The sequence below is a fragment of the Cetorhinus maximus genome, chromosome 22, assembly GCF_964194155.1.
Source record: "Cetorhinus maximus chromosome 22, sCetMax3.hap1.1, whole genome shotgun sequence".
In the NCBI taxonomy this organism is placed as follows: domain Eukaryota; kingdom Metazoa; phylum Chordata; class Chondrichthyes; order Lamniformes; family Cetorhinidae; genus Cetorhinus; species Cetorhinus maximus.
In genome coordinates, this window is record NC_135900.1 from 3,297,896 (window position 1) to 3,325,714 (window position 27,819).

The 27,819-nt window shown below is 43.9% G+C and overlaps 2 protein-coding genes across 4 annotated transcripts in view; one reads left to right on the forward strand and one right to left on the reverse strand.

Annotated features, from left to right (window-relative positions):
- The window catches only part of scyl2 (SCY1 like pseudokinase 2), a 74,536-nt gene extending 66,679 nt beyond the window's left edge, over nt 1-7,857 (forward strand). The window contains exons 16-18 of the mRNA XM_078567645.1: nt 1,093-1,188; nt 4,335-4,454; nt 6,338-7,857. Coding sequence (XP_078423771.1) covers nt 1,093-1,188; nt 4,335-4,454; nt 6,338-7,063 — 942 coding nt within the window. The 3' untranslated portion in view covers nt 7,064-7,857. The remainder of the gene's footprint in view (nt 1-1,092; nt 1,189-4,334; nt 4,455-6,337) is intronic.
- Nucleotides 7,858-9,592: 1,735 nt separating this feature from the next.
- The window catches only part of LOC144696406 (putative E3 ubiquitin-protein ligase DTX2), a 40,603-nt gene continuing 22,376 nt past the window's right edge, over nt 9,593-27,819 (reverse strand). For all 3 annotated transcript variants that reach the window (XM_078567653.1, XM_078567654.1, XM_078567655.1), the window contains exons 7-11: nt 25,641-25,761; nt 20,005-20,086; nt 15,666-15,732; nt 11,473-11,587; nt 9,593-11,367 (exon numbers count right to left, since the gene is read on the reverse strand). In XM_078567653.1, the coding sequence (XP_078423779.1) occupies nt 11,312-11,367; nt 11,473-11,587; nt 15,666-15,732; nt 20,005-20,086; nt 25,641-25,761 (441 nt within the window). In that variant the 3' untranslated portion in view covers nt 9,593-11,311. The remainder of the gene's footprint in view (nt 11,368-11,472; nt 11,588-15,665; nt 15,733-20,004; nt 20,087-25,640; nt 25,762-27,819) is intronic.

Genomic DNA, 27,819 nt, shown 5'->3' on the forward strand with positions numbered 1-27,819 from the left:
CACTGAAGAAGCTTGACGCCATCCAGGACAAAGCAGCCCGCTTGATTGGTACCACATCCACAAACATTCACTCCCTCCACCACCGACGCACAGTAGCAGCAGCATGTACCATCTACAAGATGCACTGCAGGAATTCACCAAGGCTTCTTCAACAGCACCTTTCAAACCCACGACCACTACCATCTAGAAGGACAAGGGCAGCAGATAGATGGGACACCACCACCGGGAAGTTCTCCTCCAAGTCACTCACCATCGCGACTTGGAAATATATCGCTGTTCTTTCATTGTCGCTGGGTCAAAATCCTGGAACTCCCTTCCTAACAGCACTGTGCGTATACCTACACCAGAGGGACTGCAGCGGTTCAAGAAGGCAGCTCGCCACCACCTTCTCAAGGGCAACTAGGGATGGGCAATAAATGCTGGCCCAGCCAACGAAGCCCACATCCCGTGAATGAATGAAAAAAGTGTAGAGATTTGCAATGTCACTGGCTGCATCAAGTATTCTTTGTTTACTTTCTTGGTTTACAAAGGGCTTTTTATAATTGTGGGAATCATGCAGCAATGGATATGAATATATCAAATATAGGATGGATGGGAAGAAGACATCAAAATCCATGCATAGATGATAAAGCCTTTGCATATGAGAGTCCTGGTACAGCTGGAAACTGATGAGATTTACCAGCGAATGGAATGCTTGCATCAGGAAATCTTAAAAGAATGAAAGTGGTCAGTTAAAATATATTTTTAACAAAAGTTAGAATGCTTTACTGCAAGTGGCCATTGAGTCAGAGGGTGCACCATCATTTATAGGAGAATCAGGTAAGTTTTTGAAAAGAAATAATCTGAAAGAAAGTGGGGAAAGGGCAGCAGTGCCAGTTGAAAAACTAGCATGGCAAAGATACAATGGGCCAAATGGCTACCTTCCACCTTCTCTGCTGTAGTTTCTAGGATTCTGAAACATGAATGGCTGGAGAGGGTCTTGTTGAAATTCTTTGTCTGGATCAGTTGTGCATCTACCCCATCTGTGCTATCTATATATGATGCTTCTATTCTGTGTTAATTATTGATTTGTACTGTTGTCTCGCAAAATAGATTGACAAGATCTTCACCAGCTTTGGAGTGGATGTCAGTGCAGGAGCTAATAGGAAAGAGAATGGATCGGTCTCCAATTCGCAGAAACAAGTCAAAGTAAGACATGCTTTAAATCAAATGTTTGCCCTGTTTTTACTATTCATTATAACCTGGCTCAATGGGCTGGATTTTCCCGGTTGGGTAACGATCATCACCTCAGCCTCAATTCCCAGTTGAAGACCTGGAGGTGGCCGTGGTTGGACATCAGTTATGATCTTCCCGGAGGCGACCTATTAAGAAGCCATCTCTGGGAGCATCATCCAATTAAAGATGGACGGTGGACAGGAGGAGCCTGGAGGCTCAATAGGAGGGACAGTGATATTCGAATGGCAGTCCCACCAGGAGAGTTTGGCACTGCGGACGCAGTTAGGGAGCGCGAGAGTGCATCAACATGTGTGCACTCTTTGACACCTTCTGCAGATGTTAAAATGAAGAGGTAGCAGGTAGGACCATTATGTGGAGAGGGAGCCCCTCCACTGGTCTGGTTTTGGCCATAGTGGCCTTTTGTCTTGGCAGTGCCTTTGTTGGAGTTTGACGTCTCCAGCTCTGAGGGAACCTTAAAAGGGAGACCTCTTATTCTTAAACTGTGTCCCCGAGTTCTAGTTCCACACACAAGAGGAAACATCCTCCCGTCTTCCATCTTATTCAGTTGCCTCAAGAGCTTATATAATTTAGGAAGCTGCCTCGATGTGACTCTCCCCTGTTTTCTTGCCCTCCCCTTCCGCCACCACCACACATCCATTCCCCTCCCCACTCGGCTGCAAAAATTCAGCCCAAAGTGTTTTGGTATCAGCTGTGGTTCACTCTTATCTCTGAGTCAGAAGGTCATGGGTTCGGGTCCCACTGCAGAGACTTGAGCCCAGAATATAGACCGACAATGTCAGGCCCAGCACTGTCAGTGGCGCTGTCTTTCAGATGAGCCATTTAACTAAGGTCCCCATCGGCCCCCTCAAGCGGATGTAGAAGGTACTGTTTCAAAGAGCTGGGGCATTCTTCCCAGTGTCCTGACCAATTTTAGTGTCAGTAAAGACAGATCTAGCCATTTATCAGATTGCTGTTTGTGGAATGTTGCTGTGCAAAAACTTGCCGTGTTCCCTGCAATAGTGACTGCACTTCAGTAAAGTGTTTCAATGGCTGTAAAGCATTTCAGGCCTTTATGAGGTCATGAAAGGTTCTATATGAAAGCAAGCCTTCCTTCTATCCTAGTTTGCCTGTTCATGACCTCTGCCACAGTTATCCCTTGTAGACTCAAAAGGAGGAAGAAGGAGAATAGTTGTTTTATTTAAGAAATGGAAAGATACTCACCTTTGTTCTTTTCTCTGTGGCTCATGTGTACTACTGAAGCAGTGGTGGTTTTTTTCCTCCTTGATCGCTTAAAATATTCCCAACCCATGTACATTCCCTTTGGCTAGTTCTTCAGAGGCAGAGTAATTTACTAACACTTCTCATGTATGAGTGTCTAGGTGAGGCTTCGAAAGGAAGGAAGGAGCTGAGACATTTACGGGTTCAGATGCACACCAGTTTAAAAGTGGCAGGACAAGGTGAAATTAAGTATGGTTTGCAAGGTTTTGTAAATCAGGGCATCATACGCAAAAGTATAGAGCTAATAGTAAAACTATACAAACCATTGGCTAGGACTGAGTGGGGCGAGGGGGAGGGAGGCACTAATGGTGAAAGGACAGGATAGGTGAACACTCCTCAGGGTTCATAAGCTGTGTGTGATGCAAAAGACAAAAGATATTTTGGGAGAATGAGTTGGATTAATGCCTGTGTAAATTTCTCTCCCTAACAGCACTGTGGGTGTACCTACACCACATGGATTGCAGCGGTTCAAGAAGGCAGCTTATCACCACCTTCTCAAGGGCAATTAGGGATGGGCAATAAATGCTGGCCTAGCCAGCGACGCTCACATCCCATAAATGAGTTTAAAAAAAATATTGTGCTCAGTGTTTTGGGCATTTTCAGGAGAATGTCCAGGCACTGGAGAGGGGACATAATCAACTCACTGAGATAATATCATGGCCTGAATTTTCCCGTCGGTGATTTGGGGGCGGGGCCCGCTCGCCGACAGGAAAAAGACGCGGGATGACGTCGGGAGGAACCCCCAACGTCATCCCAGTCCCTTTAAATTTTTAGGAAGGCAGGTAGACAGTGAAATCAGCTGTCCATCCACCAACCTGTCAATGGCCAATTGAGGCCATTGACAGGCTCATTAAGATAATTAAAGACCTGCCCGTCCAACCTTAAGGCTGGTGGGCAGGCCAGGAGCCCCAGCGGGCTTCTGATAAAACATGGAACCTCATCCAGCGGCGGAATGAGGTTTCATGTCCGTTTTTTAAAAATCTAATAAAGTTTGTCATTTTTATTAACATGTCCCATCTCGTGTGATATTGTCACATGAGGGGGACATGTTAATTTTTTAAATTTTCTATTTTTTGACTTTTCTTACCTGTCACTAATCTCCCCGTAAAAGAGCGCACTTTGTCCGCTGGGGAATTCCCCCCCCCCCTGCACAGGAAGCGCACAGCGCCATAGCACTTCCCGTTGGTCAGGCCGCTGGGCGGGGCCTTAATTGGCCCACCCACTCAAAATGGTGGCGGGCCCCGTTTTGGTGATGGAGGTCGGCTGTCCGCCCGCCACCGAGCTGGTGGGACCCGCCCACCATCCGAGGGCAAAATTCTGTCCCATGGGTTTAAGTATAAAGATCGATTGCGGTAACTTGATGCTGATTCCTTCAGAGCAACATTTTAAAGATGTAATCAAACTGAATCGTTTTGTTCAGATAAAGAGAGAAAAACTCTCCACGTGGTCTTCAAAAAAGGCAAAAAAAAGAGGTAGGAGAATTTCTTTTGATGCAGAGTGTTGCTAGGAGATGGAATGCTCAACTAGAAACAGCAGTGGAAACAGAATCCACGATTGCTGTTAAAACCTGTAGGCCTGTGGGGAAAGAGCAGGGGTCTAACTGGATAGCTGTATCAGAGAGTAGGAGCTGGTATGTGGACCGAAGGGACTCCTGCGATGTGTGATCCTATGAAAAGGAAAGTGGATAAAAATAATTTGAAGAGCAATTTTCTTCAGGGTGTTGGGGAAAGCATCACTCTTTCAGAGAGTCAGCATGGCACGGTGATCTGAATGGCTTCCTCCTCTGCTGTAAAATTCTACATTCTGTGAAATAATTTTAACAAATTTTCTTCTGCATCCAGACTCCCCTCACAATGGAGGAAAAGCAGCGACTGGCCAAAGAGCAGGAACAGGTTCAGAAACTTCGAAATCAGCAGCCTCTTGCCCCAAAGTCTGTTAAAGTTTCAGCCCCTAGCAAGCAGGTATATCTTTGCAAAGCTGTCTTAATTCTCGGGAGCATCTCGACAACCTCATTGTTCACTTTGATTTCTAATTGTTCATTTATAAAATGCTTTGGTTGTACACGGCATTTCCCTCAAAGCAATATGGTGTACTTGCACCACTTGGAACCTCCTCAGAGAAATACTAAAGGGTTTATAAATATTAAATATACACATATATAAAAATGTAAAAGTATAATCTTGGGGTATAGTGCAATAGTGGTTTTGTTACTGGGTTCGTGATCTAGGGGCCTGGGGTAATAATAATGAGACATAAATTCAAACCCCACCACAGCAGCTGGGGAATTGAAATTCAATTAACGAAATAAAATCTATAACTAAAAGCTGGTATCAACAATGATGACCAAGTATCTACCAGATTGTTGTAAAAACCCTTTCAGGAAGGAAATCTGCCCTCCTTACCTGTGGTTGACCCTTAACTGCTCTCTGAAGTGGCCCAGCAAGCCACTTAGTTGTATAGGGATAGGCAAGAAATGTTGGCCTTGCCAGCAATACCCCATCCTGTGAATGAATAAAAACAAACCAGTAAAGAATTCAGGAGAGACCTCTTTCCTCGGGGAATAATTATAAAGCGGAACCCGCCACCATAAGCAACAGTTGAAGCAAACAGCTGAGATGCATTTAAGGGGAAGCTTGATAAGCACATGAGAAAAGAGTAGAAGGGTGTCAGATAGGGTAATATGAATTAGGATGGGAAGAGGCTTTTGTGGAGCATAAACAGCTATGAATGTGGACTGTGAGGATCATCAGGAGCTTTGGAGAATGGATTCACAATGATTTTGTTTTGGATTTCCCATGGTGGCAATTTGCCTCCTTTGAAGAGGGAGAGGCTGATGGGTACGGCTGGGCGTTAGGAAGGGTATCAATGCTTTGAGGGGGTGTAGAGGAGATTTACTAGAATGTATGGTACCAGGGATGAAGGACTTCAGTTATGTGGAGTACTGGGATTATGGTTCCTTTAGAGCAGAGCAGACTAACGGAGATTTAATAGAGGTGTTCAAAACCATGAATGGCTTTGATAGAGTAACTAAGGAGAGTCTGTTTTCATTGGGAAGAGGGTCAGTAACCAGAGGACACAGATTTAAGATTATTGGTGAAGGACCCAGAGGTGAGATGAATATTAATATTCCGACCTGGAATGTGCTGGAAGGTGGTGAAAGCAGATTCAATAGTAATATTCAAAAAGGGAATTCAATAAATTCCTGAAAAGGAAAAATTAATGGGGCTGGGAGGAAAAGGCAGGGAGAGTGGGGCTAATTGGATAGCTCTTTCATAGAGAGCCAGCACAGGCACAATGGGCTGATTGACCTCCTTTTGCACTGAAGGGTTCTATGCTTAACAGTACAGATTTGTGGCCTTTTGTGATGGGCCAAGTGGCCTTTCTCGCTCCATATTTTAATGTTCCATTGGGCTGGAGATCACGTATTGACGAGAGGCAATCCGAGGAACAGGGAAAAGCATTATTAGCAGCCTCGGCGCTCAGTTCATTTCCTTTGCTAGGTAGCATGGGCAGCTGGTGTGGAGAAGTAGGGGATGAGGTCAGTAAGGTGAGGGTCAAGGTGCAGTTTAGCAATACCTCACAGCTTCCCAGTTTATTAAAGCAATATCCAGCAGCTAACTGGAATAAATCATTATCTTTAACACAATAAAAATAATTCTCCAAATTTAATTTGAAGTTAACATGGGGACCACGTAAAGGGGATTGCCTCATGTGCTGGACCATTTTATAATCAATGAATATCAAACTGTGAAAAGCTGCTTTGAACACCAGTTGCTATTTTGAAGTGATTCCTGTCGATAAGCGTTTGAACATGTCTTCCCTTTTCTTTTTCTCCTGTTCACAGACCAAAGACCTGACGAGTAGTTTGTTAGAAAACATGTCCTCCATGAACTCACTTTCCATTAACACGTCCAAGCCTGGTCCTGTGCAGACTATCTCTTCGAGTGGATTCTCGTCACCTTCCCCAATCAACAGCAATATGGGGTTCACCAGTTCCAGCACCAGCATGAATGCTTTGGGAAACATGAGCAACGGCATGGGGTTCAACACTTCCATGGCATTCCAACCTACATACGGCAACAGCATGGCCATGGCTGGCGCAGGGCAAAACTTCTATGGTGGCCGAAGTGGCACTGGCATCACTAGAGTGCCCATGTCATCGGCAACGAACCTACCAACTTTCTCTGGCATGGGCACACTGGGCCAGCCTGGGCCCGGGCCTGTCTCTCAGCCAGGTAAAGCTGTGGACCTGTCAGCTTTGGACAACCTGCTGGGCCCTCAGAAGAACAACAAAGTCACTTTGAACCAAATGGCGCAGCCAGCGCAGAAGCCTCCAGCAGCTCAGAACCAGTGGCTGAAACAGTTTGTCCCAGCCCAAGGCTCACCGGCCACAAACAGTCCAATGGGAGGAGCGCAGCCCAGTGTGATGGGGCAGCCCACCTTCACTATGGCCCCTCTACAGGCCAACCCATTCATGTCGCCCCAGGACTTCACACAGCCAAGCTTGCCAACGAACTCCGTGCCACCCAGCAGCTCTGCTAACAATGACCTGAAAGACCTGTTTGGTTAGTGTTTACCCCCTCCTTATTGCAGGCCTTTTGGAAGAGGACCGCTACAAATTAAACATGTTTCAGTTCCATTTGGGTACCTTGTGCTTTTCTACGGAAGTTGGTTCCTGTTCCATTTTTGCTGCTGTGAAACCCACACGGCCTTACACAGTAAAAGCCACACAATGCCTCAGAAAGTAGCAGTTTCCTATGTGTCGTAAGTGGTCTTAAATTAAGTAGCGCAAGTTGTCTTTTTGGCAGTTTTTTTGCTGTGAGAAGAACGTCTACTTTATACTTCCAAGCTGTGCTCTGTTTTAGTTCCATTTGGTAAGAAGCTTTCTGTCTGGGACCAGTTCTGCAGCCTTAATGAATGTACAGCAATATTAGGCAAAGCAATTTAATTTATTCTCCATGTTGCTCCAGTGCTTGTACTGAGGTGGCTCTGGCGGTTCACGTTGCCACCTTAGCTTCTAATAAACAAACCAAAATCAACTTGAGGTGGAAGTCAGATGACTTGCAGTGAAGCCCGTACTCTCCATTTCTTTATTGTTGTGCAATAAATAAATGTGGCCCATCAGGTGAAGATATTTTTCAAACTGTTCGAGCCGCATGTCAAACCCCTTGTAAAATACTCACTGCCATTCTGTACTTCAGGGATAAAGAAGTGGGCAGTCCAAAGTAATTGAACATATCAACATTCCTGTTAATCTTTAGTTTCCAGGCACCCGTGTGTCTTCTGAAACTGTCTTTGGGTTATTTTTAGGTATTCTGTTCGATTGCAATGGTTTGGTGAAGATAAAATATATTGTGCACATGTTTTGGGCATTGGTTATTTCTTGTCTATGTCTAACTGTAAGTTTGTGATGAATTCTGTGATGGTTTGTTCAGCGAAGCTTTATCTTGGCATGGCATTATTGTACATCATCATTGCTGAATACTGCAAGTATTTAAAAAAAAAGAACAAATATTCTTGCACCAAATTACAGATCAGTCGAAATGTACAGTATTCAGCAATTATAAATCAATTTGTACTGTAACAAAAAAAACCATCTGGTATTGTTTTGGCAGGTTAGAAAGTGAAGATACCAGATTGAAAGAAAGCCCTTTACGCTGTTTAACATTAAAAAAAGAAAATGAGCCTGCATGGTGTGTGTGTGTATGCACATATGCAGATTTTCCATAGCAGAAGAGATGAGGAAATTACAGTTGTGCTGAGATCCCCATATTCTCAAGTTTGGCAGGGGAGGGAGGGGTGTCCGTGTGCATCACTAGGCAAACTATATGTAACTTGAAGCTTACAACAAATTCATGTCTGAGATAAAATAGGTGTCACTTAAAGGGTAGTGATCCCTAACTAACAGCGGCATCGCTGCTGTAAATCATCAGCCATCAGTTCCACGCACACCAATTTTATGCAGAATGGGTTATCATTTGATAATGAATTGATTAGGTTTAAGCTTCAACATGATTTTAGACGTCGTATAAATTTGCGTAGATGTCAGCTAGAGTCAGAAGGTCGAGAGTTCAAGTCCCGCTCCAGAGACTTGAGCACAAAATCCAAACTGACACTATCGTTGCAGTACTCGGGGAGGGCTGGGTTATCTGAGTTTAGATGTTAAATTGAGGACCTGTTTCCCCCTCAGGTGGATGTAGACAATCCCAAAGCCACTATATTGAAGAAAAGCAGGGGGGTTCGACCCAGTACTACCCAGCAACACCACTAAAACTGCTTGGTTATTATCTCATTGCTGTTTGTGGAATCTTCCTATGTGCAAATTGTTGCATTTCCCACAAGAGTAACTTCAATAAGAGTACTTCATTGCCTGTAAAGAACCTTTTGACATCCTGAAATTGTGAAAGGTGCTCATTTCACTGTATCTGTCCTTGGCATCAGTATCCAATCTAGAGCAGGCAGTCTAGCTCAGTCACTCTGAAGTTAAGACAGACCCCTTTTCTGGATTTGCACTAGAAATATTTCCTGCTGTTGTGAAGCGAAACAACTTTGTGCAAAGCCGCTAAATTTCCACCTAGTTTCACCTTTGAGTTTGTACCTTCCTTCTATAAAGAAATTGATCAGTTTGGTTTGAAGCCATGATTGGGCTAACTCTGTACATGATCTGTACATGAAGGCAATGGAACTGACAAGTCAAATTACCTTTTCAAACCGTAAATATTTGTGTTAATGTGCTCAATAAGAGTAGCCGATAGTCATTCTGTGGTAATGTATTTCAATATGTAATATATTACCTGGTCTGAATTCCACATCGGAGCCCTATCTCTCAGTATCTCCTTTCTGTATTTGTTTCAAAGGTTGAATTAATTGTTGCTTATATGCTAAATTCCAACCAAACAGCCTAAGAATGACCAAATCAGATTGTATTTACAAAACCTCCAAAGAGCCTGAAGCTAATGGATTGGATTTTGCAGTTGTTATAATCCTTAATACTGGACAAGTCAGATCCAGAGTGAAACCTGGCTTGATAGATCCTAACATTTTTTTTAAGAAACCATGGAGGTCAGTTATTGAACGCATTCACAAGAGTCTGCCAGCGTACTCTTAACACACAGAATAAAAAGTTTATTAAACAACAAAAATGAACTATATTACACTAAACAAAAAGATTGGAAAGATTTCAATGCAAACACCAGAAAATGATTCAAACTCACACTACTCCTTTTACCCCGGCAATACACTTACAGACACAAAACCCCAGTGAAGATTTACCACTATCTCTACACCACGGCTTCTTGCTTGGGCTGGCACAGATTCAAACGGTTTTCTTCCAGCGTATTTCTGAGCATTTACTAGATGCTTTTCCCTCAGCTGGTACTGTCCCTGAGACACCCAAAAAGCTCAGCTGATTGCCTTAATTGGTTTTTAATAGGCCATTGACAGTTCGGCAGGCACGCAACTGAGTAGGCTGTGCGCCCGCTGAACTTAAAATCTAAATGATGCGCGGTGATGTCAGGATGCATGCCCGACGTCACCCCCCGTATCATTTTACATCTCGGTGAGCGGGCCCCGCCCCCGCTCGCCGAGTCGAAAACTCTGGCCATGATGTAAGCTTCCTGCTGACTGTCATATCTTGGAAACATGGTAACAGGCATTGTCCCCTTTAAAGTGCACAGGTGTGCATTGTGCAGTAATCCAGAAGCTCGCATGCAACAATCAGGCTGCTCACAACCAGTCTTCCCTTTAAAATGTGCCCACGTGAGCATGTGCCTACAGATCAACCTTAAAGGGACGACAAAGTGCAACAACGCAAAATTAGAGGGAATTTTGGCAAGGGAAGCAGACTATTCAGCACCTTAAGCCTATCCCGCCATTCGGAATGGGGCTAATCTGTACCTTTAACTCCATTTACCCATCTTGGTTGCATATCCCTTAATACCTGTACCCAATAGAAATCTAGAGATCTGAGCCTTGAAAGCCCCCAACCTCCACAGCCTTTTGGGAGGACAGAGTTCCAGATTTCCACCACGCTTTTGTTTGAAAAAGTGCTTCCAGCTTTCACTCCTCATTTGGCCTAATTTAAGATTGTGCCACTTCTGATTTGCATTTCCTCACCAGAGGAAATACTTTCTCTGTAACTACCTGATTGAATTCTCTTATCATTTCAATGGCTGTGAAATGCATGTGTATCAAACATTCGTACGCTAACATTCAGGAGTTAGGGCTTTGGCGTGTTAGCAAATTAATCCCTTCTCTCCAGAATAATTGTACATTCAACAGAGGAAACATTGCTGCTAATATTATTCATCTTGATACCTCCATTCCTTTCCACCTTGAGAAACTGCTTGATTGTTCTGATTCAACTAACTGTAAAACATACAGCTTATGAAAATGTCACAGGGGTTAATTCTTGCACTGCATCAGGTGTACATTTTAAAAAGTCATTCTTGAGATGTGGGTATCACTGGATTCATTGCCCATCTCTGGTTGCCCTTGAGAAGGTTGTGGTGGGCCTTCCATTTATTGTGGTTTGATAGCTGAGTAGAGACTGATAGACATTTAGAGAACTGCTCTGTTCCTCTTCTGCTTATTCAACAGATGGACTTCTGACAGTGCAGCGCTCCCTCAGTCTTGCACAGAAGTGCCTCAGCTCATTTACTGAAATCGGAGGTTGCTATCAGATAATTCGTGAAGTACTTGTATGCTCAACTCTTCATTTGGTTCCCAGCTTTCCATTAGTCCCGTGAACACCATGTATTGATCGGAACATGGCTCTTAACCCATACTTTCCTTTCTCGTTTAGACTTTTGATTTGTCTTCAAAGGCGACGTACCTGTCTGACTTTCCTGGTTGTCAAATTGGTCTGTGTCATGGCTGTAACAGATAACATAAGACACCGAGGTTAATTTCATTTGGAACAGGAAGTTGCTGCTGCTAGTGCATTTTTCTGCAGTGGCTTTGATGGAAGGTTTGGTTTACCTGAGAAATCCAAGCTGTACATAAATGATCCAGTAGTAAGCTTCATGGACCCCTGAGGATTCATCTGATAAATTCTTTCAATGTCCTGACTGGGAATCGATTTGCGGACTCCGGGCTGTGTGAAGATGTCATGTAAAGTTATTGTACAAGAATTATAGTACTCAGTCAAACATTTGCGGAACACCACATAGAAGGAGCAGTAAACCATTTGACCAAGTGCGGAGAAGACTTACTAAAATAATACAAGGGATGAGGGACTTCAGTTATGTGGAGAAGCTGGGATTGTTCTCCTTAGAGCAAGAAGGTTAAGAGAAGATTTCACAGAGGTGTTCAAAATTATGAAGGGATTTGATAGAGCAAATAATGCGACTTTTTTAAAAACTAGCCAGAAGGTTGGTAACCAGAGGGCACAGAATAAAGATAATTGGCAAAAGAACCAGAGGGGAGATGAGAAATTTTTTTAGGCAGTGAGTTGTTGTGATCTGGAACATGCTGTTTGGAAGGGCTGCAGTGGTTGATTCAGTAGTAACTATCAAAAGGGCATTTGACAAACACTTGAAAAGGAAAAAAAATGCAGGGTTATGGGGGTAAGAACAGGGAGTGGGTCTAATTGAAACAGCACAGGGCTGAATGGCCTCCTCTGTTGTATCGTTCTATGACTGATTGAGCCCAGTCTGACATCTTGTGATCATGACAAATTAATATTTTTAGACCCCAAACCTTTTTCTTTGCATCACAATTTTTGTTCTTGGGTTGTAGAAAAGGCAATATTTACTCTTTAAATGTTGCTCTTAAGACATTAAGAGTTAACCACATAGCAAGGAATGTAAGCTACGTCCAGAGCAGGAGTTCCCAGTTGCCTCAAGGGTACCACAATATATCAGATTTATTGAATTCAATTCTGCAATTTACTATGGTTGGATTTAATCTCTCAACCTCTGAGCTATTGGTCCAGTATTATATAACCCGATACCCTTCGAAAGTAGATATATTTATAAACACCGTGATTCATCCATCTCCAACATGTTTCAGATTCTCAGAACCATTTAAGAGGAAGGGCCAGTTTTGGGTTAATTATTATCAGTTTTTATGAATGACATAGACTTGGGTGTAGGGAACAGCATTATATAGTTTGCAGATGATATGAAATTGGCAAAATATTAGATAGTGATGAGGATATTAGAGCTTCAGGATGCCATAAGCATGGTGAAATTGGAAGAAGCATGGCAGATGGGAGTTCAATGCAAAGAAGTGTGAAATAATGCAATTTGGGAGGACTAATATTGAAAGACAGTGGGCCATAAATGACGCAATTTTGAAAAGTGCAGATGTGCACAGAGCACCAGCATATAGGAGCAGGATTAGGGCATTTGGCTCTTCAAGCCTGCTCTGCCATCCAACCACAATGCTATTTTCCCGCACTACCCCATATTTCTTGATGTCTTGAAAATCTAGAAATCTATCGATCTCTGTCTTGAATGTACTCGATGACTGAACCCCCACAGCCTTCTTGGACAGAGACCTTGGCGCCCCTATTAACAATTCCTTAAAGTTGGCATGGCACATTGATTGCCCTTGACATCGAGACCACATTTGACCGAATGTGGCATCAAGGAGTCCTAGCAAAACTGGGGTCAATGGGAATTGGAGGAAAACTCTCTGCTGGTAGGAGTCATACCTAGCACAAAGGAAGATGATTGTGGTTGTTGGAGTTCAGTCACCTCAGCTCCAGGACATCACTGCAGGAGTTCCTCAGGGTAGTGCCCTCGGCCCAACCATCTTCAGCTGCTTCATCCTCACCTTTCTCCTTCCGCCATCATAAGGTCAGAAGTGGGATGTTTGCTGATGATTGCACAATGTTCAGCACCATTTGCGACTCCTCAGATACTGAAGCAGTCCATGTCCAAACGCAGCAAGACCTGGACAATATCCAGGCTTGGGCTGACAAGTGGCAATAAACATTCACGCCACACAAGTGCCAGGCAATGACCATCTCCCAAGAGAGAATCTAACCATCGCCCCTTGAAGTTCAATGGCATCACCATCACTGAATCCCCCACTGTCAACATCCTGTGGGTTACCATTGACCAGAAACTGAAATAGACTATCCATATAAATACTGTGGCTACAAGAGCAGGTCCAAGGCTGGGAATCCTACGATGAGTAACTCCTGACTCCCCAAAGCCTGTCCACCATCTACAAGGCACAAGTCAGGAGTGTTATGGAATACTCTCCAATTGCCTGGATGAATGCAGCTCCTACAACACTGAAGAAGCTGGACACCATCCAGGACAAAACAGCCCACTTGATTGGCCCCACATCCACAAACATTCACTCCCTCCACCACCAACGCACAGCAGCAGCAGTGTGCACCATCTACATGATGCCCTGCAGGAATTCACCAAGGTTCCTTAGACAGCACCTTCCAAACCCACAACCACGACCATCTAGAAGGACAAGGACGGCAGATAGATGGGAACACCACCACCTGGAAGTGCCCCCCCAAGTCACACTCCATCCTGACTTGGAAATATATCGCCGTTCCTTCACTGTCGCAGGGTCAAAATCCTGGAACTCCCTCCCTAACAGCACTGTGGGTGTACCTACACCACATGGACTGCAGCGTTTCAAGAAGGCAGCTCACCACCACCTTTTCAAGGGCAAATAGGGATGGGCAATAAATGCTGGCCCAGCCAGTGACACCCACATCACATGAATGAAAACAAAAGGGTTATTTGGGGTTTTAAATAAGGGAAAGAATATAAAAGTGAGGAGATCATGCTAGAACTTTATAAATCACTGGTCAGGTCTCAGCTGGGAATATTCTGGGCACCACGCTTGAGGAAAGATGCAAAGGCCTTGGAAAGGGTCCAGAGGAGGTTCACCAGGACGTTAACAGGGATGAGGAACTTCAGCCATGAGGAGAGGTTGGAAAAATTAGGAATGTTCTTCTTGGAATGGAGGGAGTTAAGCAGTTACCCAATAGAGATTTTCAAAATAACGAGAGGTTTGGAGTAAATAGAGAAAAATGATACCCTCTGATGAGAGGGTCAGTAAGCAGGGGTCTAGAGGGAGATGGGGAATGTTTTCACTCAGAGTTTTCAGGTTCTGGAACGCTTGACCTGAAAAGGTGGTGGAAGCTGATTCCATAAATAATTTTGAGAGTGTAAGACAGGTGCTTGAGGATGAGGAACTCATCGGGTTATGGACAAAAAGCAGGGATGGAGGACTAAGCATCACCAGGCACACTTCCAAAGAGCTGGCACAGGTGTGATGGGCTGAATGGCCGCCTTCTGTACTGTGATTTTCTGTGATTTGTGTGAGACATTTTCTCCTGGGTTCATGCTTAAGCAACTGAGCTTAAATTCTATGATGCTGCCTTTTTGTTGCAGGATTCCCTCTTCTCCCACCAGAGGGTAGCATTCCCCACGTTCCTGCTCATTTTTGATCAACAAGGAAGTTGAGGGTTGTGAGGGACAGGCAGGAAAGTGGAGTTAAGGCCACAACAGATCAGTCATGATCTTATTGAATGGTGGAGTAGGCTTGAGGGGCCGAATGGCCTACTCCTATTTCTCATGTTCTCCTGCAAACATTAGATACCTGAAATAAAAACAAATGCACTAGAAATACACAGCAGGTCAGTTAGGACCTGGAAAAGTCAGGATGAGCAGGTGATGTTTCTGGTTTGGCCCCTTCATGGAAGTTGTCAAAAGATTGAAAGAAAGTATTGCATTTCTATAGCTCCTTTCACGACCACCAGACATCCCAAAAAACACTTTACAGATAGTGAAGAGCTTTTGAAGTGCAGTCACTGTGGTAAACACGGCAGCTAATTTATGCACAGCAAGATCCCACTAAGTGATAAGCAGGTAATCAGTTTTAGTGATGTTGATTGAGGCATAAATGCCAGGACACTGGGGAGTACTCCCCTGCTCTTATTCAGATGTTGGCCATGGGATCTTCAGGCAGATGAGGCCTCCGTTTAACTTGTCATGTGAAATAAAGCACCTCCAATGGGGATTATATCAGAACGTCCCTTAATTTTCACCTCCAGAATTGTGTCTTTATGAATGGAAAAGTGTCAGCGCTGGGCAATGCAACTTATATTTTATGTATTAGTGTCCACTTTGAACACTTGAAGATCGAGTGGAGCTTATTCTACAGCTGTAGTTTGAATAGAAAGCCTAACCAACCTGTGAGTACTCCTTCCACAACCCATCGTCATCCATGAACTGCCACAATCCTTTGTTTGCAGCGCTTCTGTGAAATAGAATGAAACAATTTTAAAAAACTTGCATTTATTTGGCACCTCAGGATGTCCCAGAGTGCTTTACGATAAACAGAGTACTTTTGAAGTGTAGTCACTGTTGTAATGTAGGAAATGTGGTGGCCAATTTATACACAGCAAGATCCCACAAACAGCAATGTGATAATGATCAGATAATCCGTTTTTGTGATCTTGGTTGAGGGACAAACACTGGCCAGGACACCTTGATAACTCTCCTGCTCCTCTTTGATCCCTGGGATTTTTTATGTCCACCTGAGAGCTACAGATCAGTTCAACATCACATCCAAAAGACAGCACCTCAGACAGTGCAGCATCCCCTCAATACCTACAGTGGAGTGTCAACCTTGATGATGTGCTAAGGTCGACAGAATGTGACTCAAGTCCACAATTTTCTGCCTCAAGAGTTGAGAATGGCACATGGGCAACACCAAGGTAGATATTGTATCTCAGTTAGCACTGAAAAATATTGGAACATCTTCTTAAAGGGACTGCCTGCTCGACAGACCAGGACTGTGATATGTTATTATATGAAACTGAATCAGTTCTGCAGTTAAAGGCAATGGGGATGTCTTGGTTCTAGAAGCTTAAGTGCCCTGCAGTGCTGGCAGTTAGCCCAGTGAGGTAAATTGTGTATTTCTATTGGGTATTCCCAAATGGGAGTAATAGAATTGCCATCACTTAAAATGCACAAGAAGCTGAATGGCTGCCTCCTGTTCGTGTGCCTTTGTAGCATTATTTGACAGCATTCACCTTCTTGCCTCTTAGATTGCTTTCTCTTCACCTGCCTCATCCACAAATATCCCGACCCTCAATAAAAGCAAAATACTGCAGCTGCTTGAGATCTGAAATAAAAACAGTGTGTGCTGGAAAAACTCAGATCTGACGGCAACTGTGGAGAAAGAAACAGAGTTAACAATTCGAGTCCAATATGACTCTCCTTCAGAACTCCCTTTCTTATTTCCTTTTAATGTTAGAATAAGAAATGTTTTCTCTGATGTCTTGAATTCTAACTTGCATAATTCACGCATCAAACTGTTTTTATACAGCAACAGAAATGACACCTGTAATTTCACAGAATCAAGAAAGTACAGAAATCTGTTCAAAAACGCAGCTTGACACTGGGTGTAAACATACAATCAACAGGCAGAAGAATACCAGAAGGTTCATTGAACCTGCCCCTCACAACAGAAATGCCTGGAAAAGCGTCACAGCTCGGCACCTAATTCCACATACTCACATGCCCACCTCCCCACCATCAGTTCTGAAGAGGAGCCGAAAATTGGTCTTGAAATGTTAATTCTGTTTCTCTCTCCACAGATGCTGCCAGACCTGTTGAGTTTTCCCAGCACTTCCTGTCTCCATCCTCACCGATGGGGGTGCCCAGCACATCAGTGCGAAAGACAAGGCTGAAGCATTTGCAACCATATTCAGCCAGAAGTGCCGAGTGGATGATCCATCTCAGCCTCCTCCGGAGCTCCCCAGCATCACAGATGCCAGTCTCCAACCAATTCGATTTACTCCACGTGATATCAAGAAACGGCTGTAGGCACTGGATACTGCAATAGCTTTGGGCCCTGACAACATCCTTGGCAATAGTACTGAAGACTTGTGCTCCAGAACTGGCTGCGCCACTAGCCAAGCTGTTTCAGTACAGCTACAACACTGGGATCTACCCAGCAATGTGGAAAATTGCCCAGGTTTGTCCTGTACACAAACAGCAGGACAAATCCAACCCAGCCAATTACCGCCCCATCAGTCTACTCTTGATCATCAGTAAAGTGATGGACTGTGCTGTCGACAGTGCTATCAAGCACGACTTACACAGTAATAACCTAACCAATTATCAGTTTGGGTTCGGCCAGGGCCACTCAGCTCCTGTCCTCATTACAGCCTCGGTCCAAACATGGATGAAAGAGCTGAACTCCAGAGGTGAGGTGAGAGTGACTGCCCTTGACATCAAGGCCGCATTTGACCCGAGTGTGGCATCAAGGAGCCCTAGCAAAACCGGAGTCAATGGGAATAAAGGGGAGAACTCTCCGCTGGTTGGAGTCATACCTAGCGCAAAGGAAGATGGCTGTGGTTGTTGGAGGTCAGTCATCTCAGCTCCAGGACATCACTGCAGGAGTTCCTCAGGGTAGTGTCCTCGGCCCAACCATCTTCAGCTGCTTCATCAATGACCTTCCTTCCATCATAAAGTCAGATGATGATTGCACAATGTTCAGCACCGTTCACGGCTCCTCAGATACTGAAGCAGTCCATGTCCAAATGCAGCAAGACCTGGACAATATCCAGGCTTGGGCTGACAAGTGGCAAATAACATTCGTGCCATAAAAGTGCCAGGCAATGACCATCTCCAACAAGAGAATCTAACCATTGCCCCTTGACATTCAATGCCATTACCATCACTGAATCCCCCACTATCAGGTGGGGAGATGGTGGTGTAGTGGTAATGTCGCTGGACTAGTAATCCAGAGACCCAGGCTAATGCTCTGGCGACACAGCAGCTAGTGAAACTTGAATTCAGTTAATAAAAAATCTGGAATATAAAGCTAAGCTCATATCAATGATGGTGACTGTGAAACTATCATCGATTTTCGTAAAAACCCATCTAGTTCACGAATGTCCTTTAGGGAAGGAAATCTGTCATCCGTACCTGGTCTGGCCTACATGTGACTCCAGACCCAGAGCAATATGGTTGACTCTTAACTGCCCTCTGAAATGGCTGAGAAAGCCACTTAGTTCAAGGGCAATTAGGGATGGGAACAAATGCTGGGTTTGCCAGCGATGCCCACATCCTGTGAATGAATAAAGAAAATAAAAATCAACATCTTAGGGGCTTCCGTTGACCAGAAATTGAAACTGGACTAGCCATATAAATACTGTGCAAGAGCAGGTCAGAGGCTGATAATTCTGTGGTGAGTAACTTATCTCCTGACTCCCCAAAGCCTGTCCACCATCTATAAGGCACAAGTCAGGAGTGTAATGGAACACTTTCCACTTGACTGGATGAGTGCAGCTCCAACAACACTCAAGAAGTTCGATACCATCCAGGACAAAGCAGCCTGCTTGATTGGCACCCTATTCACCGTGTTAAACATTCAATCCTTCCACCAGTGAATCATGTGGCAGCAGTGTGTACTAACTACAAGAGGCACCGCAGTGACTCAGCAAAGCTCCTTCGCTGGCACCTTCCAAACCCTCGACCTCTACCATCTAGAAGGACAAGGGTAGCAGAAACATGGGAACACCACCACCTGCAAGTTCCCCACCAAGCCACTCACCATCCTGACTTGGAAATATATCGGCGTTCCTTCACTGTCGCTGGATCAGAATCCTGGAACTCCCTCCCTAACAGCACTGTGGGTGTACCTACACCACATGGACTGCAGCGGTTCAAGAAGGCAGCTCACCACCACCTTCTTGAGAACAATTAGGGATGGGCAATAAATGCTGGTCTCGCCAGTGATACCCACATCCCATGAAAGAATTGGAAAAAAAAAGTTCATTCAGCTCTATTCCCTCAGGGTATCTGTGGCTTCCTTCCCTTTTTGAGGAGCCCCTCATCTCCAAGATGTCCAGCTTTCTCCTCGGCTCCTCAGGCTGATTCCTCCCTCTTTAGTTCAAATGTTGGTGCTCCTCGTGAATCTTGCGACGGGTGTGACCTGAGTTCCCACACCATGAGGTGCAAAGTCCAGGTGTCTGGATCTCAGGGAAGAATGCTGAGAGGCACCGCAGGCTTAAATACTTAAATGCTCTGGGATCTGGTATCAGAGACTGGAGAGTCCCCCTTTAAATCCAGCGCTAATTGTGGGCAAGGCAGTTTAGCTCCAACACTCCCACAATTATAGCTATGTGGACTGCACTGGTTAAACTACTCTACTGCCTTGGTTGGAACAGCTTCAGTTAAGAACAGGGTTTATTGTGTGATGAGGTGCTAAGCACAGGGTGCATTTTAGAGGAAATGTGACAAGAGTTACTGGATAGTAAAATAATTCCCACTGAGCTACAGTGTCTGGTATAAACTCCCTCATCATTGGAATCTCAGTTACTATGACTCCCTCAAGCACCTCCCTCTGCCCTGTCTGTTATTCTACATTGATTATTTGCTCCATCAATCAGTACTCAATGAGAGCAGTAAATTGTATATCAATGAAAGTGTAGCTTAGACTAATTATAGTTCACACCAAAATTCATTGTTGATGCTCCAGTTGTGTGCAGTATTAACACGTACTCCACACACTTACCCGCTTGCTCCCCGGAGGCTAGGAGTTACCAAACGCTTGACAGCTCTCTTGGTGCCAATTGAAAGATTGGTTTGTCTCATGGCTGCAAAAATTCAAACACAATGATCAGGGCTTATCTGTTCATGTGAAAGTTATACACTTATACAAATTGGCTGAGCTGAATGACCTGTTTCTCTGATGTAACTTTTATGAACTTTGCGGTAAGTGGTGAAATGATTGCGCTCACTGTTCACCATTAGGAAAGCTGCACTGAGAGATCTCACCGGCTCTGTGGGATGAATTTCCCTTTCTCGGTGTTAACTTCATTCTGCCATCCATCAATGGTGATGTCATCGAGCAGGCTAAGCAGCCAATCACATTGAAGAATTCGCACAGCCAACCAGGAAATAACAAGCAGTTCCTTATAATTTTACAGAAAATAAAATAAAGTTTGGGGCATACACATGGGATTAAAGTAGAGCATGAAAACCCAAGGACGAAAACTTTTTTTTTTAATTGTTGGAATGTTTGTCATTGAATGGAGAAATTTGGCATTCCACAAATATAAGATTCGTTATCCAAGGCCAGAGAGGTTATTCATCAGTAATTAGCACTATGCCATTCAGAATCCAGTTACACCTCATTTGGCAAGGTGTAACCTTTTCAGGGTTGTAAAAGTGAGGTGAATAGTGCAAAAAGTGAAAATTCATATCAATTCAGTGATTTCTAATTGATTTCTATCTGGAAGTACTTCAACATTGCACCCTGTGGTAGAGTGGGAAATGACATCATGAACCGTGTGACATGGGTGCAGGGAAAGCAGCTGATTGGTGAGTAAGATTGGTGAACATTTCTAGTCCTTCAAGTAAAAGTAAGGTCTTTGGTTTGTGATTAGGTCTCTAGTCTTTTTCTCTCTTTCATAGAAATAGCTTGTTAAGTATAAGATCGATACTGGTGTAAAAAAAATAATTACAATAAAGTGTAAAGAGCGGGAGAGTCTTCAGGGATACTAGAGTAATTAATAAATTAAATAAAATACGATAGCGATGGCAGGACGGGTGTTGTGTTGCTGCTGCAGCATGTGGGAGCTGCTGGACACCAAGGTGACCCAGCGTGAACACATCTGTAGTAAGTGTTTGCAGCTCGAGGAACTTGGGATCCGAGTTGAGGAGCTGGAGTCCGAGCTGCAGACATTGCGTCACATCACGGAGGGGGAAAGTTACCTGGACACTTTGCTCCAGGAGGCTGTCACATCCCTCAGATTAGGTAATTCAAATTTAGTCTGTGATCAGGGACAGGAGGGTGTGGCTGCAGGTGAAGCAGGTGTGGGGACCCAGGGGGTAGCATTCGAGGAGCCTCGGCCCCTGCAACTGTCCAACATTACGAGGTTCTTTCAAGCTGTGTGGACAAGAGTGGGGACTGCAGGGAGGATGAGCGAACTGACCATGGTACCATGGTACAGGGAGCCATTCAAGTGGGGGGAGGAAATAGGAACGTAGTGGTGGTAGGGGACAGTATAATTAGAGAGATAGATAATGTTCTCTGCAGCCGTGAGCGTGAGTCCCGAAGGCTGTGTTGCCTGCCCAGTGCCAGGGTTAAGGACATCTCCACAGGGCTGGAGAGGAACTTGGAGTGAGGGGGAGGGGGGAATCCAGTTGTCATTGTCCACATTGGTACCAACGACATTGATGGGACTAGAAAGGAGGCTCTGCTGAAAGAATTTTAACTGGAGGTAAATTATAAAGCAGAATTTCCAAGGTAATAATCTCGGGATTACTACCTGAGCCACGGGTAAACTGGCATAGGGTAAATAAAGTCAAGGAGTTAAATGCATGGCTCAGAGATTGGTGTGGGAGAAATGGGTTTCGGTTCATGGGGCACTGGCACCAGTACTGGGGTAGAAGGGAGCTGTTCCAGTGGGACGGGCTTCACTTGAACCACCAGTGTCCTGGTGAATCAAATAACCAGGGCTGTAGGGAGGACTTTAAAGTAAATAGAGAGGGGGAGGATTCTGGAGAGGGGATATGTAGGCTTACAAAGCAAAAGGATATGGCGGCATTGCAGGGCAGCTATTTAGCTATTGATACCCAGAGTGTGACAGGAAGGGACAGAGTGTACAAACATAAAAAAACAGCAGCAAATAGGGTCAAAGGGGGAAAAAATGGTAAAAAGGCAAAATTAATGGCTCTTTACTTAAATGCACGTAGCATTCAAAACAAAATAAATGAATTAACAGCACAAATAGAGTTAATGGGTATGATCTTATAGCCATTACGGAGACATGGTTACAAGGAGATCAAACCTAGGAACTAAATATTAAGGGGTATGTGGCTTTTGGAAAGGACAGGCAGGAAGGAAGGGGTGGTGGGGTAGCTTTGTTTGTACAAGATGGAATAAGTACAATAGCAAGAAAGGATCTTGGATCAGCAGATGTAGAATCCATATGGGTGGAGGTAAGAAATAACAAGGAGAAGAAGACACTGGTGGGAGTAGTCTCTAGGCCCCTTAACAGTAGCTATACTGTAGGACAGCGAATAAATCAGGAGATAATGATGGAATGTAAAAAAGGCAGTACATTAATCATGGGCAACTCTAATCTCCATGTAGATGGGGGAAATTAAATTGGCAGAGGTAGCCACGAGCAAGAACTTAGAGTGTATTCAGGACAGTTTCCTAGGACAATATGTTGTGGATCCAATCAGGGATCAGGCTATTTTGGATCTGGTATTGTGTAATGGGGCAGGCTTAATACATGATCTCAGACTAAAGTGTATCCTCCTAGGAAACAGTGACCACAATATGGTAGAATTTAGCATTCAGTTTTGAGAGTGAGAAACTTGGGTCAGAAACAACTGTGCTAAACTTAAATAAGGGTAATTACAAACGAATGAGGACAGAGTTGGGCTGGAGTGGACTGGGAAAGGATTTTAGCAGAAAAGACGGTTGATGAACAATGGCAGACGTTTAAGAAAATAGTTCTTGACTCACAACAATGATATATGCCACTGAGGAAGAAAGATTTAAATAAGGGGATAAACCAATCATGGTTAACCAAGGAAGTTAAGGATAGTATCAAATTGAAAGAAAAAACATACAATGTGACAAAGATTAGTGGTAAGCCAGAGGATTGGGAAAGTTTTAAAAAGCAACAAAAGGTGACCAAAAAACTAATAAAGAGGGAGAAAATAAACTTTGAGGGTAAACTAGCAAGTAATATAAAAACTGACAGTAAGAGCTTCTTAAAAATATAAAGTAGAAGAGAGAGGCCAAAGTGAATATAGACCCCTTAGAGAATGAGGCTGGGGAAATAATAATGCGGAACCCGGGGAAATGGCAGAGGAGTTGAATAAACACTTTGCATCATTCTTCACGGTAGAAGACAGTAATAGCTTTCCAAAAAATGCTAAATAATCAAGGGACAAAAGGGGAGGAAATAGATACAATAACTATCACTAGAGAAAAAATACTAGGGAAACTAATGGGGCTAAAGACCAATAAGCCCCCTGGACCTGATGGGTTGCATCCTAGGATATTAAAGGAAGTCGCTACAGAGATAGTGGATACATTGGTAGTAATCTTCCAAGAATCCTTAGATTCTGGAAAAGTCCCAGAGGATAGGAAAACTGTCAATGTAACACCCTTATTCAAAAATAGATGGAGACAAAAAACCGGTAACTATAGGCCAGTTAGCTTAACATCTGTCATTGGAAAAATGTTAGAGTCTATTATAAAGAATGTAATAGCAGAGCATTTAGAAATACATAATCTAATCAAGCAGAGGCAGCATGGCTTCATGAAGGGGAAATCATGTCTGACAAATTTATTAGTATTCTTTGAGGAGGTATCAACAGGATAGATAAAGGGGAATCAGTAAATGTAATATATTTGGATTTCCAAAATATGTTTGATGAGGTGCCACACATAAGGCTGCTTAATAAGATAAGAGCCCATGGTGTTGGGGATAGTATATTAGCATGGATAGAGGATTGACTAACTAATAGAAGACAGAGAGTTGGGATAAGGGGGGCATTTTCAAGATGGCAACGTGTAACTAGTGGAGTGCCACATGGATTAGTGCTGGGGCCACAATTATTTACAATATATATTAATGACTTAGATGAGGGAAGTGAATGTACTATCACCAAGTTTGTGGAGACCCAAAAATAGGTGGGAAAGCAAGTGGTGAGGACGACACAGAGTCTACAGTGGGATGTTGACAGGTTAAGTGAGTGGGCAAAAACTTGGTAGATGGAATATAATGTGGGAAAATGTGAGGTTATGCACTTTGGCAGGGAGAATAGAGGAGCTGAATATTATTTAAATGGAGAAAGACTGCAGAAAGCTGCAGTCACAAGGATTTGGGAGTCCTTGTGCATGAATCCCAAAAAGCTAACATACAATTTTAGCAGATAATTGGGCAGGCAAATGGAATGTTGGCCTTTATTTCAAAGGGAATGGAGTATAAAAATAGAGAAGTCTCACTAAAAGTATAAATGGCACTGGTTAGACCACACCTAGACTACTGCGAACAGTTTTGGCCCCCTTATCTAAGGAAAGATATACTAGCATTGGAGGCAGTCCAGAGAAGGTTCACTAGATTGATCCCAGGTATGGAGGGATTTTCTTATGAGGAGAGGTTGAGTAGGTTGGGCTTGTGCTCATTGGAGTTTAGAAGAATGAGAGGCGACCCTATTGGAACATATAAGATTCTTAGGGGGCTTCACAGGGTAGATGCTGAGAGATCGTTTCCTCTTGTGGGAGAGTCTCGACCAGAGGGCATAATCTCAGAGTAAGGGGTCACCCATTTAAAACAGAGATGAGGAGGAATTTCTTCTCTCAGAGGGTAGTCAATCTGTGGAATTCTTTACCACAGGGGGCTGTAGAGGCTGGGTCATTAGGTATATTCAAGACTGAGATAGACAGATTTTTAATCAGTCAGGGAATCAAGGGTTATGGGGAAAAGGCAGGAAAGTGGGGTTCAAGATTATCAGATCAGCCATTGAATGGCGGAGCAGACTCGATGGGCTGAATGGCCTACTTCTGCTCTTACGTCTTCTGCTCTTACAGTATCACTGACAGAAAGTTCTGGATTTCTGCCTTTAACTTTGCCTGTGCGGACGCCTGAAACTACTGTCAGTGTTGGGGCTATACCCATATTTGGTTTGTTAAGCTAACGATGTCCCATTCTGTTACATTACTTGACAGGAACACTCAGTTACATGAAACATTAGCCACCATATAAAAGACTGGAGAAGCTGGGATTGTTCTGTATAGAGCAGAGAAGGTTAAGGGGAGACTTAATAGAGGTGTTGAAGATCATGAAGGGTTTTGAAAGGGTAAAATAAAGTAAAACTGTTTCCATTGACAGAAGGGTCAATGAGAGAACACAGATTGAAGATAATTGGCTAAACCAGAGGGGGAGATGAAGCACACTGCCTTAAAGGGTGGTGGAAACAGGATTCACAGGTAATTTTTAAAAGGATGAATACTTGAAAGCAAAAAAAAAATATATAATTTTCTTTAGGAGAAGAACGGGCTTTAGTGAAAGAGTGGGGTGTTGACTAATTAGATAGTTCTTTCAAAGAGGCACAATAGGCTGAATGGCCTCCTGCTGTGATGCTGAATTTGACACCTGATTTATAGCTATAACATTGTACCTGAAAAGTCCAGTGTGTATTTAAAGCGGCGAGCAGTAAATTGTAGGGATCCTTGGGGATTCAGCTGATAACTCTGTTCAATATCTTGACTATTGACTGAGCAGACCACCCCACCTTCACCCTGCAGAATTTAAACAAGAAATCAGAATAATCGTCTAAACTACAGATTTACAATCTAACAGCAGGTGAACCAATGAATCTATTTTGATTGTGATGGCTGAAGGATGAAGATTGGCCAAGACATTCCTTTCTGAAAAGTAACGTGTTATGATCCACAGCTGAGGTTACCCCTGGACAAGCCTGATCCCAGAGTGGAACCCAGCTTGATAGATCCTAACTTTTATTTGTTTGTTTAGATACATGGAGAGTGGCTACTGAACAGAGGCACCGGAGTCAGTTGATGAACTTTTAACAAAAGAATAAAACATTTATTAAACAAGAAATATGAACTATATTACAATACTCCTTCACCTACAACTATACCTTTACAGGTGTATACAGATTTGTAAGGATAACACAAGTTACAAAAGCTATCTTATACTCTAATCTCCTCAGTAAGTACACAGCCCATGTAAACCTATCGCATCCTGTGGTCGGACACACCACACACTGAAACCAAGTGACAGATGCCACCTCAAACAGATGCTATGGATCCCTCATCAGCTCTCCCCAGACACTTGTCACACTGTGAGCCAACCTGCCTCACTGCACTCCATTCTTTACTCGAGGATTTCCAATCTCCACTCTCCAAGGCCTCCGCTTGGAATCTCCTCCCAAACTGATGCTTTCTCTCAGATGCCTTCTACAAGGGTTCATCCCCAGGGTTTCGAACTCTCATCCTTCTGATGATCCTCTTCCCTGGGTCACCACATGTATTCAAGCTGTCTTCCATGCACACTCACTCACCAACTCAGCGTTAACATTACACCACTGCTTCACATGCCCATAGCAAAGAGTTACAGACCTTCAGTTGTCTCTTTGGGCCCTCTTGCCTCTTGCAAACTGTTCTTGCTTTAAATCTGCTTTCTGAAGCTTTTGTCTCTTTAAACCTGAAGCTTGGAGCCTTTCTCTCTGCCTCCCACACAACTTCATTAACAGGGCCTTTTCCCAGGTTCCTGTCCTTCCTTTGACTAGAAGGTCTTCTTTGGACTTTCCCCTCTTCCATTCCACTGGAGTTTGGGGTTTTCTTTAGCTTGGGACTGGTATCTGTCTCCTTTGCTCCAGTCTCTCCTGCAACAGGGCTGTAATGGTTCTATCAAGCCACAAGGAGGAAGTTCCAGAGCTTAGGGTCCCAGACAGCTTTTTTTATATATTCATGCATCGCTGGCTAGGCCAGCATTTATTGCCCATTCCTAATTGCCCTTGTTCACAGGGCATTTAAGAGTCATTGCTGTAGGTCTGGAGTCACACGTAGGGCAGATAAGGACTGCAAATTATGCAAAAGGGTATTAGTGAACCAGATGGGTTTTTACAACAGTTGACAATAGTTTTAATTCTTTTAATTCCATTAGTTTTTATTGAATTCAAATTCCACCATTTGCTGTGGTGGGATTTGAATCCAGGTCCCCAGAGAATTACCCTGGATTCCTAGTCCAGTGACAATACCACTACACCATCACCGCCCCCTGCTGAAGGCATGGCCGACAATGATAGAGGAAAGAAAATTGTGAATGCACAAAAGGCAAGAATTGGAGGAGCCGCAGAGTCCGGGTGGAGGGGTGGTTGGGGTTTCGGGCTGGGAGCAAAACCATGGAGGGAATTGATTGAGAATTTTATAATTAAGGTGTTTCTGGACTGGAGGCCAATGTAGGTCAGTGAGCACAAGGGTGATCATGGTCCTAACCTGCTCCAATGGGTTCATAGGTAATTCAGCCTTGTGGAAGGGAGAAAAAGTTGAAAACATAGAGCAGATTGGCAGCATCTGTGGATGAGTCTCAGCTCAGCTCAGCTCAGCTCACTGCAGCAGACTTCACCCTAAACTCAGTAACTGAGAGTTCAAGATCCACAGTGGACTTGAAGCTACTGTATGTTGCTGTTTCAGGATGGTGCTGAGGGGGTGCTGCATTAATGCAGGCGTTGTCTTTTGGATCAGCTGCTCATCTTGTTTACCTAAAGTGGATGCAAGAGCTCCCACAGCACTATTGGAAATGGAAGAGGCAGATTCGTTGGTGCTGCAGCC